The 13,676-nt window shown below is 55.6% G+C and overlaps 1 protein-coding gene across 1 annotated transcript in view; it reads right to left on the bottom strand.

Moving 5' to 3' along the window:
- The window catches only part of LOC125519639 (putative disease resistance RPP13-like protein 1), a 5,812-nt gene extending 4,633 nt beyond the window's left edge, over nucleotides 1–1,179 (bottom strand). Inside the window, exon 1 of the mRNA XM_048684377.1 lies at nucleotides 964–1,179. Within this exon, the coding sequence (XP_048540334.1) occupies nucleotides 964–1,179 (216 nt within the window). The remainder of the gene's footprint in view (nucleotides 1–963) is intronic.
- Nucleotides 1,180–13,676: the final 12,497 nt, after the last annotated feature.

Here is a 13,676-nt window from a genome sequence, read left to right as displayed (position 1 = left end):
GCCTTCAGCCTCACTATGAAACATCTTGCTGACAACATTTACATACTCGAACATACTCTCATCACTTGCATACGCCATGTCTTCCTGCATATGACATGTGAGGGAAACCAATCATCAACATCTTTCTGTTTATCAATGTTGCAGGTGTAAAATAGCTCATAGGAAAAGACAAGTGCATGGAAAAGACTTTGCTGGTTTGACATGTGGGGGAAACCAATCATCAACGTCCAACAAGTAGTATCTCATCTTCCTTTAAACTATATTTCATGCGCTATGCAAACGTAAAGTGATGATGACTTTAATAAACTAAATTAAGTGAACTATGGAACCAGTATCTCATCTTCCTTTAGTATATCTCATCTCAAACGTCAACATCTTACTTAAACAAACATGATGCGATTAGCTCAAGAGAAACTATGCCACGGTGAAGCTTTCCATTCGTTGTTCTAGTCCGTACCCGGATCTTGTGGGGTTGAGGTTGTACTGCATGCACGGTGGAGGGGCGCAACGGCCAAGAGAACGAGCAGAACGCCAAGCCGAATTCATACCTTAAGGATGGTACGCGCGAAGAGATGGGATCGCCCGCCACGGTCGCCGCCGATTCAGCCGGCGCAGATCCGGCCTTCTTCTTCTTCGGTGACGGCGTGGGGGCTGGGGTTGGTTGGGTGGAGGACGAGGACGATGAATTTATTCATCTCGCCGGGCAGGTCGAGGACGGAGAAGGTCAAGAGCGGCGAGCGGCGACGAATAGATCAGAGGAGGATTCTGAACTGGATCGAGTAGACATGGATCTGGTCCTCAGGTGATCGGTTCAAGAAAAGATATTTCCCCCTGGACCATTATGCCCTTATCGCAATTAACATATTAAATTTAATCAATTAAAATTCCCCGCAAGATCTGACGGCTAATAAAAATCAGACGTGATCAGACATGTAAGTACTGCTAAGTACTCCAAGTACTAACCCAATCACCGTAAAACAGCTCTTCATTTAAATAGTTATGAGATAAAAATGCTTTCTTAAAGATACCATAAGCTTCTCGGTGAATGCTTCCAACATCACCCAAGGACGAGGTGATGTTCCTCCTGTCGACATCTGCGAGGAAGTTCTTGAGGTCGTGAAGCATCAGTTGAGGCCTCAGGGACGAGGCTTCTTTTCTTTCTGAATCCACAACTTCCATTGGTGTAAAGTGAAGATACGTTCAGTCCACATCCATCATAGCATCATGTATGACTTGCAGAGAAGCAAGATGCCAACTTTGACAAAAACATCACCCAGTTTTCAGGTTACAGCAACCAACTCAAAGGATATAAACAAAAACACAAGTGCTCTGCAGTCCCGGCGCAGCTACACTATTTAACTGTTCTCTCCTGAAAACACACCTCACTTGTCTTAACCAAAGATTTGGAGGAAAAGGAAAACCAAAGAAACAAATTCACCCATCCAACTTTAAGTTTAGTGGTGTAGGTAGCCGCGTCCCTTCAGCCGTCGGCGATTTGATTTGATTTGATGTAGCCAAGCAGCACGATGAAGACCTATCTACAAGCTAGTCCCCTTCTGCCTGCTCACATCAAGATTTAATCTGGATGAGATACTAGTATAAATATATGACTGCACATGTGCATACTGAACACTCAAAAGTAATACAGCCGGTCAGTTACTATGCAGTGTGTTTTGCTGAGCATATTTGCTAACCAGGTGTATTGACAAGCGTAGTTTCTTTGCCAGCAGGTATATTATCAGCTCACTACTCTCTTGCTGAGCAATTAACAGCAGAGAAAAAAACAGTAGAGTACCAAATTGATTCAGTGCAAAGGACGATCAGATCTCACCTCCAAAGCTAGCTAGCTATCTATCATGCACTTTCTCCTTTCCCCATCCGCTGTTGTCTGTGGTCTCCTTGTTTTGACCTCCTGAACTGGATGCTGCTTCTTTTTCCTCCTCTGCAGCCAAGCGGGTGAAGTGAAATTAGCATCTTGATCTCAAATAGAGTAGCAGGGTTCGAACATCCTCGTGCTGCGCCCTAGGGTTCGCCGGATCGGGACGCCTGTGGTTCCTCCGTGCGGCTCCGGCCGAGCTCGTCGGATCCCTCCCCTTAGCGCGATGACGGGCAGAGGGACGGGAGGGCCGCCGGCGCCGGCGCCGAAACCCCAGAACAGGGCCGGGGCAGCCGTGCCGCCTCCGCCGGGGGGTTTTGGACGGGGAGCTGCTGCCGCCGGGCCTGGTGCGGCAGGTGCCGTTGTTGGAGCTGGGCGGGGCGCTGCTTCCTCTGCCATGGGGCATCCAGGTGGCAACCTTGGGCCAAGGCCGCCCGTGCATGTGGCTGCCAGACCGCCCGCGCGGCCGTCGGGAAGAGATGCCCAGGCTAGGGGCGTCGTTGCAGCCGGTGCTAGCCATGGCGATGCCGCGGCGCACAGACCGATGGGGCCACTTCCTACAGTTCCTACTGCTACGGGGAGGGGCGACGGGACTGCACAGAGTACTGTGGTGCCGGCTCCGGGTAGTGGTCCGCCTCGGGGCGCTCCCCCGCCGCACTTCGTAGCGAGACCGGCTCAGAACCGGTCGGGACCTGCGCAGACGAGGCAATCATTGACAGCTACAGATTCTTTCGAGCCACCCCGAGGTTAGTGGGGGGATGACGGTGTTGATGCGTACGGAAAAGGGAAGCACCGTGGTTCCTCATCTACGGGTGGCGGTCGAGGCTACGCCTGGCAGGGTGACGGGTCGGCTGAGCGACCTTTTCTTGGGCCTCCGGGTGGCTTTGTCGAGGGGACATCCGGTCCGGAGCACCGTCAGAGAGGTGGCTATCGTGGATATCGAGGTGGTCGGGGTGGTGGATGTGGGAGGTCTCGTCGACAACCTCCGCCCCCGGCTGCTGCTGACCATGAGGTGACAGTTAGTGCGACAGATAACGCTCAGTCCATGGATCTTACTAGTCAGGCGATGGATGTGGCAACGGCACTGTCTAATGTGGAGGTTCCTGTGCCTGAGGCGGCGGCTGCGGCATCGGACAGGTCTGATTCTGAGAGGGCAGCCAAGTGGGCGCGCAAGAAGGAAAAGATGCTATGTTATCGGTGTGGTGACAAGGGACATTTTATTGCGGAGTGCGTGGCCGAGTTGTGTGACTCTTGTGGTAAGCCGGCACATGCTTCGGGAGAGTGCCCGGTTTTGCGTGACCAGGCGCCGGCCCTGACTATGTATGGATTGTATTGCGCGGAGCTATTATTCTTCGAATCCCCGGTCGCGAGGGAGATCCCAGAGGAACCACAAGGCCTGAGTACCGGAATAGTGAAAGCAACTCAGGGTGTGGTGACTGAGGCGCAGATTATCCGGAGGCTTCAGGAGTTGGTACCGGGGGACTTTCAGTGGGAGCTGGTCAGCTTAGAAGCTAATGTCTTCAAGGTGGATTTTCCTTCTGTGGAGGATTTACAGAAACTGCTAAGTTTTGGCTTGTGTAGAGTTCCTGGTACTACGTGTATTTTGGAGTTTCACGAGTGGACGAGGGTCGAGCCTAAGGGAAAGCCGCTTACGCAGATCTGGTTGCGATTTTCTGGGGCCCCATCTAAGCCTCTGCAGGATGTTCGAGTTGTAGCCAGTATGGGTATCATGGTTGGTAAGACGGAGAGAGTGGATATGGCTTTCACTCGGGCTCATGGAGTGGCTCGGATATTGGTGAGTGTTCTGAATGTTGATTTCGTGCCTGATGTGGTTCACTGGACATATAGGGGAGAGGTATTCCCGCTCGACATTGAGTTTGAGGACGTGGAGATGCTTGCTGAAGTGGGTGCTGGGGATGATGTTGATATGCACGAGAGTGATGGTGGTGCAGGAGCCAAGGGGGCGCCAGCCGAGTCTGCTCGAGAGGGATCAACCGGATCTCGCCAAGATGCTCAGTTGCTTGGGGAGGGGGCCGGGATTGAGCCGACACCGTCACCTTCGGTGCCCACGACGACACTGCGTTTTGGGTCCTTTGCGCCTGCTTCTGCGCCTCCCAGACTGTGGAGTGATAGGGTGGAGACTGATGATGTATTTGAGCACACGCTTCCTGCATTGGACTTTGCGGGGTCGGCAGTTTGGGATGTACAGCCGGAGGTCACTCCTATGTCCCCTGCTTCGCCGGTAGTCGTGGTTCCGGCTATGGCATCTACGCCCGAGGTGCGCCTTGGGGGACGGGAGTCAGGGCAGGCGGCCTTGGCTCCTCCCCCTCATATTCTTACGCCGGTGAAGCCGGCCACGTCGGGGCCCGTCAGTGCTAGGAGTGGGAGCCCGAGGCAGGTGGTTTCGGCTCCCCCCCCCTCAGTCCCTGGCGGTGGCACCCGCGTCTCCCGTGACGCTGGGGGAGGGGGGGCTGGGGCAGAGGACCCCGGACATCCCCTCCTCGTCTGCGGTCAGGAGGACCGCATCATCGGTGACATCGACACTTCGCTCTGAGCCGGTGGTCGGGGCAGGAGGAGGGAGTGGGCAGGTGGCCCCAGTTGTCCCGTCTCTTGTCCCACCCGTCGGGCACTTGTCCGAGGGCACTGGGAGTCCGCGGCCTCCTCAGTCTCGAGAGGAGGTTATTGCCTTTGGCGGGATCCCAGACCCGGTCTCGACGGGGAGACGGATGAGTGCTCGCGTTCGGGACCTTCCGGAGGTGGACAATATGCAGCTGCGGTGCGCTATGAGGGCGGCCAAGCTTCACGATGCTGCGAGTTCTGCTGGTTATTTTCCGAGCTACGGCACTGATCCGTTCGTGGTCGCTACTCACTCCGATGGAGGCCAGGGAGCATTTGGTTACTGGATCTATCCGCTGGGAGATGGTAGCTCGGGATATCTTCAACCGGTTTGGATGGCGGTCATGTAATAGGATAGGCAATTAGTTTCCCTATCTATTTTTAGCCAGCTGGTTGTGGCATCTTTTTCGGCTAGTCTCTGTATCTAGCCGCCTGTCGCTCTATGTGAGCGGCATTTTTCCTTTGCTTTCTGTCTGGCTGGAGACTGTGGAACCTTGTTGGCACCTTTTGTTATTTCGTTAATAAGATGGCCGTATGCATCGTTTTGATGCAGAGGCCGGGGAAACCCCCCTTTTCGAAAAAAAAATAGAGTAGCAGGGAATTGCAAAAGGAGAAAGAGAGGCAAAGCTAGAGTGCGAACAAACAAATTAACAGCTGTGCTGATTTACCTCTAGATTCAATCAAGTGCTTGGCCAGTACGTCCCTCACCCTGACGGCGTCCTCGTCCGCTATCTGCCGCACCTCCTCCTCCTCCTCCTCCAACCCTGCAATTTCCTCCTCCCCCTCCTCCATGTCTATCACTATATTATGCAGAATGCAGCACACGGAGATTGTTTGAAAAGGTGGACATGAACCAACTTCTCTGTCCAAGATCCTCCAATTGTCTTTCAACCTCGCGAGCGTAGCAGTCATGATGGTTGATGCTGCAGCATGCCTCCTGTTGAACTCGGCTTGATAAGGCAGAACATATGTCGAGTGGTCCTTGTCATTCTCTAACTGGTAAGGTGTGAGGAGCCAGGTGAGAAGAGGGTATCCTGCATCACCAATTATGTATTCCCCAACTTCCATGCCATCTGATAACTTCAGCTTAGAGCCATTCAATGCAATACCCTCCTGGCAGGACTTGAAGAGATTAGAGTCGTGCAAAATGCTCAACTGGTTCATGCTACCTGACGACCACAACCAAATGTCTGTGAACCTCATATTTGGATCAACCATGGCTTGCATTAGCATGCTGTCATTCTCCTCATGGTCACCACTATGTGATCCAAATGTGATGTGAGCTGTTTGTACAATGCCATGACAGTTTGGCAAGCCGTGTATCTTGTCAAACTTGCGCTTGATCTTCTTCACTTGAGCAGAGCCAGGCCAGCAGCAGTGGTGCATTGCTCGCTCCCACATAGCCTCAACAAACACCTGAGTTACCAACGAGACAGTTGACTCGCTCACACCAAGAGAGGATCCTACGGTAACCGGAGAGCCACCGGAGTTCAGCATTCTCAGAGCGACAGCCACTCTGTCTTGTAAAGACAACACCCTCCCATTGACAAAGGTGGGCTCCCTTCCCATCATATCTTCAAAAAATGGGATCCTCACCAAGCTGCAGACATAACTGAAGGTGCTTCTTCTCATTTTGTACATAGACTCAAACCCTTGTGCATCCACCATAGAAGATGGTAAGGTTTCTGCATGGAAAGAAAAACACAAAACTACGATTTAGTGGCGGACATAACTAATCTCTAATTAGCAAGGCAAGCGCAAACACATATCACTTTTAGAGGCGGACTCAGGATTTAGGCATGACCAACACTACCAGAATTTAGGCAGTTGCCGACGGCCATATCTATGCCGACGGCCCCCGTCGGCATATATGGGCATACCCCGACGGCCCAACTAAAGCCGTCGGCGTAGAAAGGCCGTCGGCATATAACCATCTATGCCGACGGGGGCCGTCGGCATAGATAAGCCGTCGGCGTTTCTCCGAGTATACCGACGGGGGCCGTCGGCATAGAGCAGGCCGTCGGCATATCACGTGGGCCCGTCTACCCGCGCGGCGACGGCAGTTTGACGGCGTCAGGCTACGCCGACGGGCTAACGGTGGCCGTCGGCATAGCTACGCCGACGTCATCGATCCGCGTCGTTCGCCGGTCCCGTGGGGTGGCATTTCTATGCCGACGGCTAGGCCGTCGGCATAGGCCTGGCCCATGGTTTTTGCCACGTCATTGATCCCCACCCTACGCCACATCATCGATCCAGGACTCTACCGTTCCGTGCCGTAGCTATGCCGACGGCTAGGCCGTAGGCATAGATTTCTAATAATATTTTTATATTTTTTGTATTTTCTCTTATTATTTTTTATTTTTTTCCAATACTAATTTCATTAACTTAAATGTACAGAAAACATATATCGATTGCCCCCCACACGGGCCTTCTTCTGTCGTGTAATGGAGAGGTTAGACGGGACGGGCCGGGTACCTGTGGGGGGTAGCAATGCCGCCAGGTGTTGCGGTGGGCCCTCCTACGGTTGTGGAAACATGGTGGCAGGCGCAGGCACGCGGCTCCGGGGTGTGCCCCCTCCCCCCTCACGGGCGTCGATGCCGCTGTGCCCCGGAGGGGGGAAACGGCCACGTCGGGCCGACGAAGAGGGAATCTTGGGGTGGGTTGTGCCGGGACTGTGTTGGGGGGTGTACCTATGGCTGGGCTATGACAACAAGGTGAAAAGGTCCACCGGTCAAACTACGTCCAGCGAAAGTCAAAGGGATAGACCCGGCGGTCGTCTGTGTCAGGGTTAGACGGGACGGGGTACCTGGGGGGTAGCAATGCCGCCAGGTGTTGCGGTGGCCCTCCTACGGTTATATAAGCATGGTGGCAGACATAGGCACCCAGCACGCGGCTTGTATTAGGTCCTGGTGCGATGCTCCGGTGGCATTGCTACCCCCCTAGGGCCCCCGTCCCGCCAAACCCTGTAGCATTTGACCACGGGATCTACCCCTTTGACTTTGCACGGGCAGGCTTTGAGCAGTAGACGTATCCACCCGGTTGTCTAAGGTCAGCCCAGAGGCCCACGGCAACATCTGGCCCGGATGTTGCTCCAAAGTGTTCCTATGGGCTGACCTAACACAACCGGGTGGGGAGGTCCACTGGTCAAAGCCCGTCCGTGCAAAGTCAAAGGGCTAGATCCCATGGTCAAACGCTACAGGGTTAGGCGGGACGGGGGCACTGGGGGTAGCAATGCCGCCGGAGTGTCGCACCGGGCCCTCATACATGCGGGGTGGTGTGGTGGCATGTCCGAAGAGGCGGGACACGTCTCCGTGGCGTGGCCCCCCCTCACGGACGGCGATGACACGGTAGTAGACGTTCTGCGGTAACGATGCGGCGTCAATATTACTAAATACTCGGAGCGCGATAAAATCATAAGTTTTTTTGCACAACGCGGGCACATGTGCTATAGGAACGATGTTATTTTTTTTCATAATTTTTGGTGATGGAGAAGTCTCCGAAAAATTCCCTCTACGCGGATTGCCCTTCGCGCGTCTACGGCTATGGCCAGCGGCCTCCGGGGGCTAGCATGCCGCCAAATATTGCGTAGGCGGCCTCTCACAAGTCTGGAAGTGTTGTGGCGGTTGCAAACGCCCGGCACGCGTGTCCGGGGTGTGCCCCCCCCCCCCTCACGGACGGCGCCGCCGCCGGCACCTGGAGGGGGAAAACGGACGCGTGGGGTCTACATGGAGGGGATATTGCTGTGGGTCTGGCTCGGATGTTTCTCCAAAGTGTTCGTATGGGCCGACCTAACACAACCGGGTGGTGAGCTCCACTGGTCAAAGCCCGTCCGTGCAAAGTCAAAGGGCTAGATCCCGTGGTCAAACACTACAGGGTTAGGCGGGACGGGGGCACTGGGGGGTAGCAATGCCACCGGAGCGTCGCACCGGGCCCTCATACATGCGGGGTGGTGTGGTGGCATGTCCGAAGAGGCGGGATGCGTCTCCTTGGCGTGGCCCCCCCTCACGGACGACGATGACACGGTAGTAGACGTTCTGCGGTACCGATGCGGCGTCAATATTACTAAATACTCGGAGCGCGCTAAAATCATGAGTTTTTTTTTGCACGACGCGGGCACATGTGCTATAGGAACGATGGTATTTTTTCATAATTTTTGGTGATGGAGAAGTCTCCGAAAAATTCCCTCTACGCGGATTGCCCTTCGCGCGTCTACGGTTGTGGCCGGCGGCCTCCGGGGGCTAGCATGCCGCCAAATCTTGCGTAGGCGGCCTCTCACAAGTCTGGAAGTGTTGTGGCGGTTGCAAACGCCCGGCACGCGTGTCCGGGGTGTGCCCCCCTCACGGACGGCGCCGCCGCCGGCACCTGGAGGGGGGAAACGGACGCGTGGGGTCTACACGGAGGGGATCTTGCTGTGGGTCTGGCCCGGATGCTGCTCCAAAGTGTTCCTATGGGCTGACCTAACACAACCGGGTGGGGAGGTCCACTGGTCAAAGCCCGTCCGTGCAAAGTCAAAGGGCTAGATCCCGTGGTCAAACGCTACAGGGTTAGGCGGGACGGGGGCACTGGGGGGGTAGCAATGCCACCGGAGCGTCGCACCGGGCCCTCATACATGCGGGGTGGTGTGGTGGCATGTCCGAAGAGGCGGGACGCGTCTCCGTGGCGTGTCCCCCCCTCACGGACGGCGATGACACGGTAGTAGACGTTCTGCGGTAACGATGCGGCGTCAATATTACTAAATACTCGGAGCGCGATAAAATCATAAGTTCTTTTGCATGACGTGGGCACATGTGCTATAGGAACGATGTTATTTTTTCATAATTTTTGGTGATGGAGAAGTCTCCGAAAAATTCCCTCTACGCGGATTGCCCTTCGCGCGTCTACGGCTGTGGCCGGCGGCCTCCGGGGGCTAGCATGCCGCCAAATCTTGCGTAGGCAGCCTCTCACAAGTCTGGAAGTGTTGTGGCGGTTGCAAACGCCCGGCACGCGTGTCCGGGGTGTGCCCCCCCTCACGGACGGCGCCGCCGCCGGCACCTGGAGGGGGGAAACGGACGCGTGGGGTCTACACGGAGGGGATCTTGCTGTGGGTCTGGCCCGGATGTTGCTCCAAAGTGTTCGTATGGGCTGACCTAACACAACCGGGTGGTGAGGTCCACTGGTCAAAGCCCGTCCGTGCAAAGTCGGAGGACTAGATCCCGTGGTCAGACGCTACAGGGTTAGGCGGGACGGGGGCACTGGGGGGTAGCAATGCCACCGGAGCGTCGCACCGGGCCCTCATACATGCGGGGTGGTGTGGTGGCATGTCCGAAGAGGCGAGACGCGTCTCCGTGGCGTGGCCCCCCCTCACGGACGGGCGATGACACGGTAGTAGACGTTCTGCGGTAAATACGCCGCGTGCAGAACGTCTATCGTGTCATCGCCGTCCGTGAGGGGGGCCACGCCCCGGAGACGCGTCCCGCCTCTTCGGACATGCCACCACACCACCCCGCATGTATGAGGGCCCGGTGCGACGCTCCGGTGGCATTGCTACCCCCCCCCCCAGTGCCCCCGTCCCGCCTAACCCTGTAGCGTTTGACCACGGGATCTAGCCCTTTGACTTTGCACGGACGGGCTTTGACCAGTGGACCTCCCCACCCGGTTGTGTTAGGTCAGCCCATAGGAACACTTGGAGCAACATCCGGGCCAGACCCACAGCAAGATCCCCTCCGTGTAGACCCCACGCGTCCGTTTCCCCCCTCCAGGTGCGGCGGCGGCGCCGTCCGTGAGGGGGGGCACACCCCGGACACGCGTGCCGCCTCTTCGGACATGCCACCACACCACCCCGCATGTATGAGGGCCCGGTGCCACGCTCCGGTGGCATTGCTACCCCCCCCCCCCAATGCCCCCGTCCCGCCTAACCCTGTAGCGTTTGACCACGGGATCTAGCCCTTTGACTTTGCACGGACGGGCTTTGACCAGTGGACCTCCCCACCCGGTTGTGTTAGGTCAGCCCATAGGAACACTTTGGAGCAACATCCGGGCCAAACGCACAGCAAGATCCCCTCCGTGTAGACCCCACGCGTCCGTTTCCCCCCTCCAGGTGCCGGCGGCGGCGCTGTCTCTGAGGGGGGGCACACCCCAGACACGCGTGCTGCCTCTTCGGACATGCCACCACACCACCCCGCATGTATGAGGGCCCGGTGCGACGCTCCGGTGGCATTGCTACCCCCCAGTGTCCCCGTCCCGCCTAACCCTGTAGCGTTTGACCACAGGATCTAGCCCTTTGACTTTGCACAGACGGGATTTGACCAGTGGACCTCCCCACCCAGTTGTGTTAGGTCAGCCCATAGGAACACTTTGGGGCAACATCCGGGCCAGACCCACAGCAAGATCCCCTCCGTGTGGACCCGACGCCTCCATTTCCCCCCTCCAGGTGCCGGCGGCGGCGCCGTCCGTGAGGGGGGCACACCCCAGAGACGCGTGCCGCCTCTTCGGACATGCCACCACACCACCCCGCATGTATGAGGGCCTGGTGCGATGCTCCGGTGGCATTACTACTCCCCCACGGCCCCCGTCCTGCCGTGTAGACCTCACGGGCGTGGCTGCCGCCATGTCCCAGAGGGGGGAAACGGCCACATCGGGCCGACACGGAGGGTATCTTTGGGTGGTTTGGGCCGGAATGGTGTTGGGGGGTGCAGCACATGCCGTAATAAAAAAATAAAAAATAAAAAATGCCGTAACAAAAAAAATAAAAAAAAGCAAAGTATCTATGCCGACGGCTTAGCCGTCGCCACAGCAGCGCACATGTCCACGGATTGATGACGTGGCAAAGGGGCGGGCCTATGCCGACGGCCAGGCCGTCGGCATAGGGCCGATCTTATCCCCTTGCGGTTCGCCCCCACCACCCATTCGCCAGCCATCTCCCACTTCCTCCCCGACCCACACCCGCGCCAACGCCCGCCCTGAGCACGCCACCGCCGGCCCCGAGCCTGCCGCCCCGCGCCGCACCAACCTCGGGCCGCCCCGCCCCGCCCCGAACCCGCCATCGCCAGCGCCTCCCCCGTCTCCCCCACCCACCCGCGGTGCACCGCCGTCCTCCCCGCCCCGCGCCGCGCCGCCGCCTGGATCCGCCCATGCCGCCGTCGTCTCCGCGCGGATCAGCCCGCACCGCCGCTGTATTCGCCCGTCCCGGCCTCCCTCGACACATCCCAATGCGGCCGGCCCTCCCTCCCCCGACCTCCGTCCCCGCCCCGGCGGCCACTTCGTCCGTGCCTGCCCCTCGCCGCCTGCTCTGGCCCGTCGTCCGTGCCTGCCCCTCCCCCCGAGCCGGCCCTCCCCACGGTGAGCTCCCTCCCTCCCTCTCTGTAGATTTTTTTTGATAATTTTGTTGTTGTTCATAGTTATGTAACTAGATGGATGGATGCATAGTTAGTTGATAGATGATTTGATGATAGTTACAAATGTGAGAAATGCAAGAAAAGCAATTTTTTTAACAAGGGGCATGACGTTAGATGATAGATTTTTTGATGATAGTTGCAAATGTATGATGATTGTTACATGATAGATGATGATGTTAATGATGATAGATGATGATGTTGATGATAGATAATGATTTTTTTTGCGGAAGAGATGATATAGGATGCTGATTTTTATGATCGATGATTGTTAGATGACGATGATGAATATATTGTGATGTACTTAATTATTGTCATGGTGCAGGTTCTGTGGTGTTCCATCTTCGGTGGAGTGATCTTCATCGGAGTTGTTGGTCAAGGATCGTCCCTCCTCTGTTCGACTACTTCCTCTACAGCCGAGGGTGAGCTACGAATCCACCTACACCTCCTACGCTCTTTTAATCATGTCACTAGATTTCATTTTCAAGTCAACTGGCATACCCTAGGCGTCTCCCGTCCGAAAGGTTTGCATCGATAAATATGCATTCAATTGCATATTTATCACCGCAGCTCTTTCGGATTGTCCAGCGTTTTCCACGGACAGCCCGAGGATGTGTAGATTGGGTATGTTCTCCATGTTCTACCCCGTTTCGAGACAGGATTTCGGCGGCGCCTCCCCATTGTTCTCCGGAGCACATTCTCTCGGCAATTTGCCGAGACGTGTATCTGGAGAACAGCGGGGAGGTGCTGCCGAAATTTTGTCTCGGAACGGGGTAGAATGGAGAACGTACTCAATCTACACATCCTCGGGTGGGATTAGGACCCGTCTTTACCTATTAGAGATGTAGGTGGATTAAACGCGGTAGAAACTGAAAATTTGATGTGATTAATTTAAGTGAATCCTTAATTATGTTGTGTGGGTTGCAAAAAAGCAGAGGATGGCAGATAATCAGTGGATGTACAGTGGTTTTATCCGTCGGAATCGAGTAACATCAGAGTGGATCACGAAAACCGATGTCTATTTGAAGGAGATATTCCATCGCCCAATGAGAATTATCCCACCATGCCCCTGTGCGAGATGTGCCAGACGTCACCGTAGAAATCAGACGGACATGAGTGAGCACCTTCGCACGCACGGATATATGCCAAACTTTGACACGCTGCCGATAAACATAGCCGAGCAGGACCGTGGTAGAGAGGAGGTGATGCGACAACGCATCGATGGATATGAGGACGACGGGGTCAGGGACATGCTAGATGATGTCATTGTTGCAGAAATGGCAAATGCGACACCTTCAGAGAATGAACCGGAGGAGCCAGAGGCAACCGCAAAGGCCTTCTTGGAGGTCTTGGCCTCGTCGAAGAAACCTCTATGCGGGTGCGAAAATATCTCAGCTGGATGCCATCTCACAACTGATTGCAGTCAAGGCTGAGTACGGCTGTAGCCAGAAATGCTTCGAAGCATTCCTGGGAGTATGGGCTAACAGCCTCCCTGAGGGTCATGAACTGCCGAAAAGCATGTACAATACAAAGAAAATCATGAAGGCACTCTCTATGGATTATGAGAAAATAGATGTTTGCCCGAAGAATTGCCTTTTGTTTAGGCACGAGTATGCGGATGACAAGTACTGTAGGAAGTGCGGTTCGTCTCGGTACATTGAGGTGGTCGGTGAGGATGGTGAGAAAAAGCAGCTAACCATCCCCGTTAAGGTTCTTCAGTATCTTGATTTTATAAAAAGACTGCAACGCCTTTTCATCACGAAGGAGTCTGCCAAAATGATGAAGTGGCACAAGGAAGGTATAAGGTACAATCC

This window comes from Triticum urartu, chromosome 7, assembly GCF_003073215.2.
Source record: "Triticum urartu cultivar G1812 chromosome 7, Tu2.1, whole genome shotgun sequence".
Lineage (NCBI taxonomy): Eukaryota > Viridiplantae > Streptophyta > Magnoliopsida > Poales > Poaceae > Triticum > Triticum urartu.
This window is presented reverse-complemented; position numbering and strand designations above follow the sequence as displayed.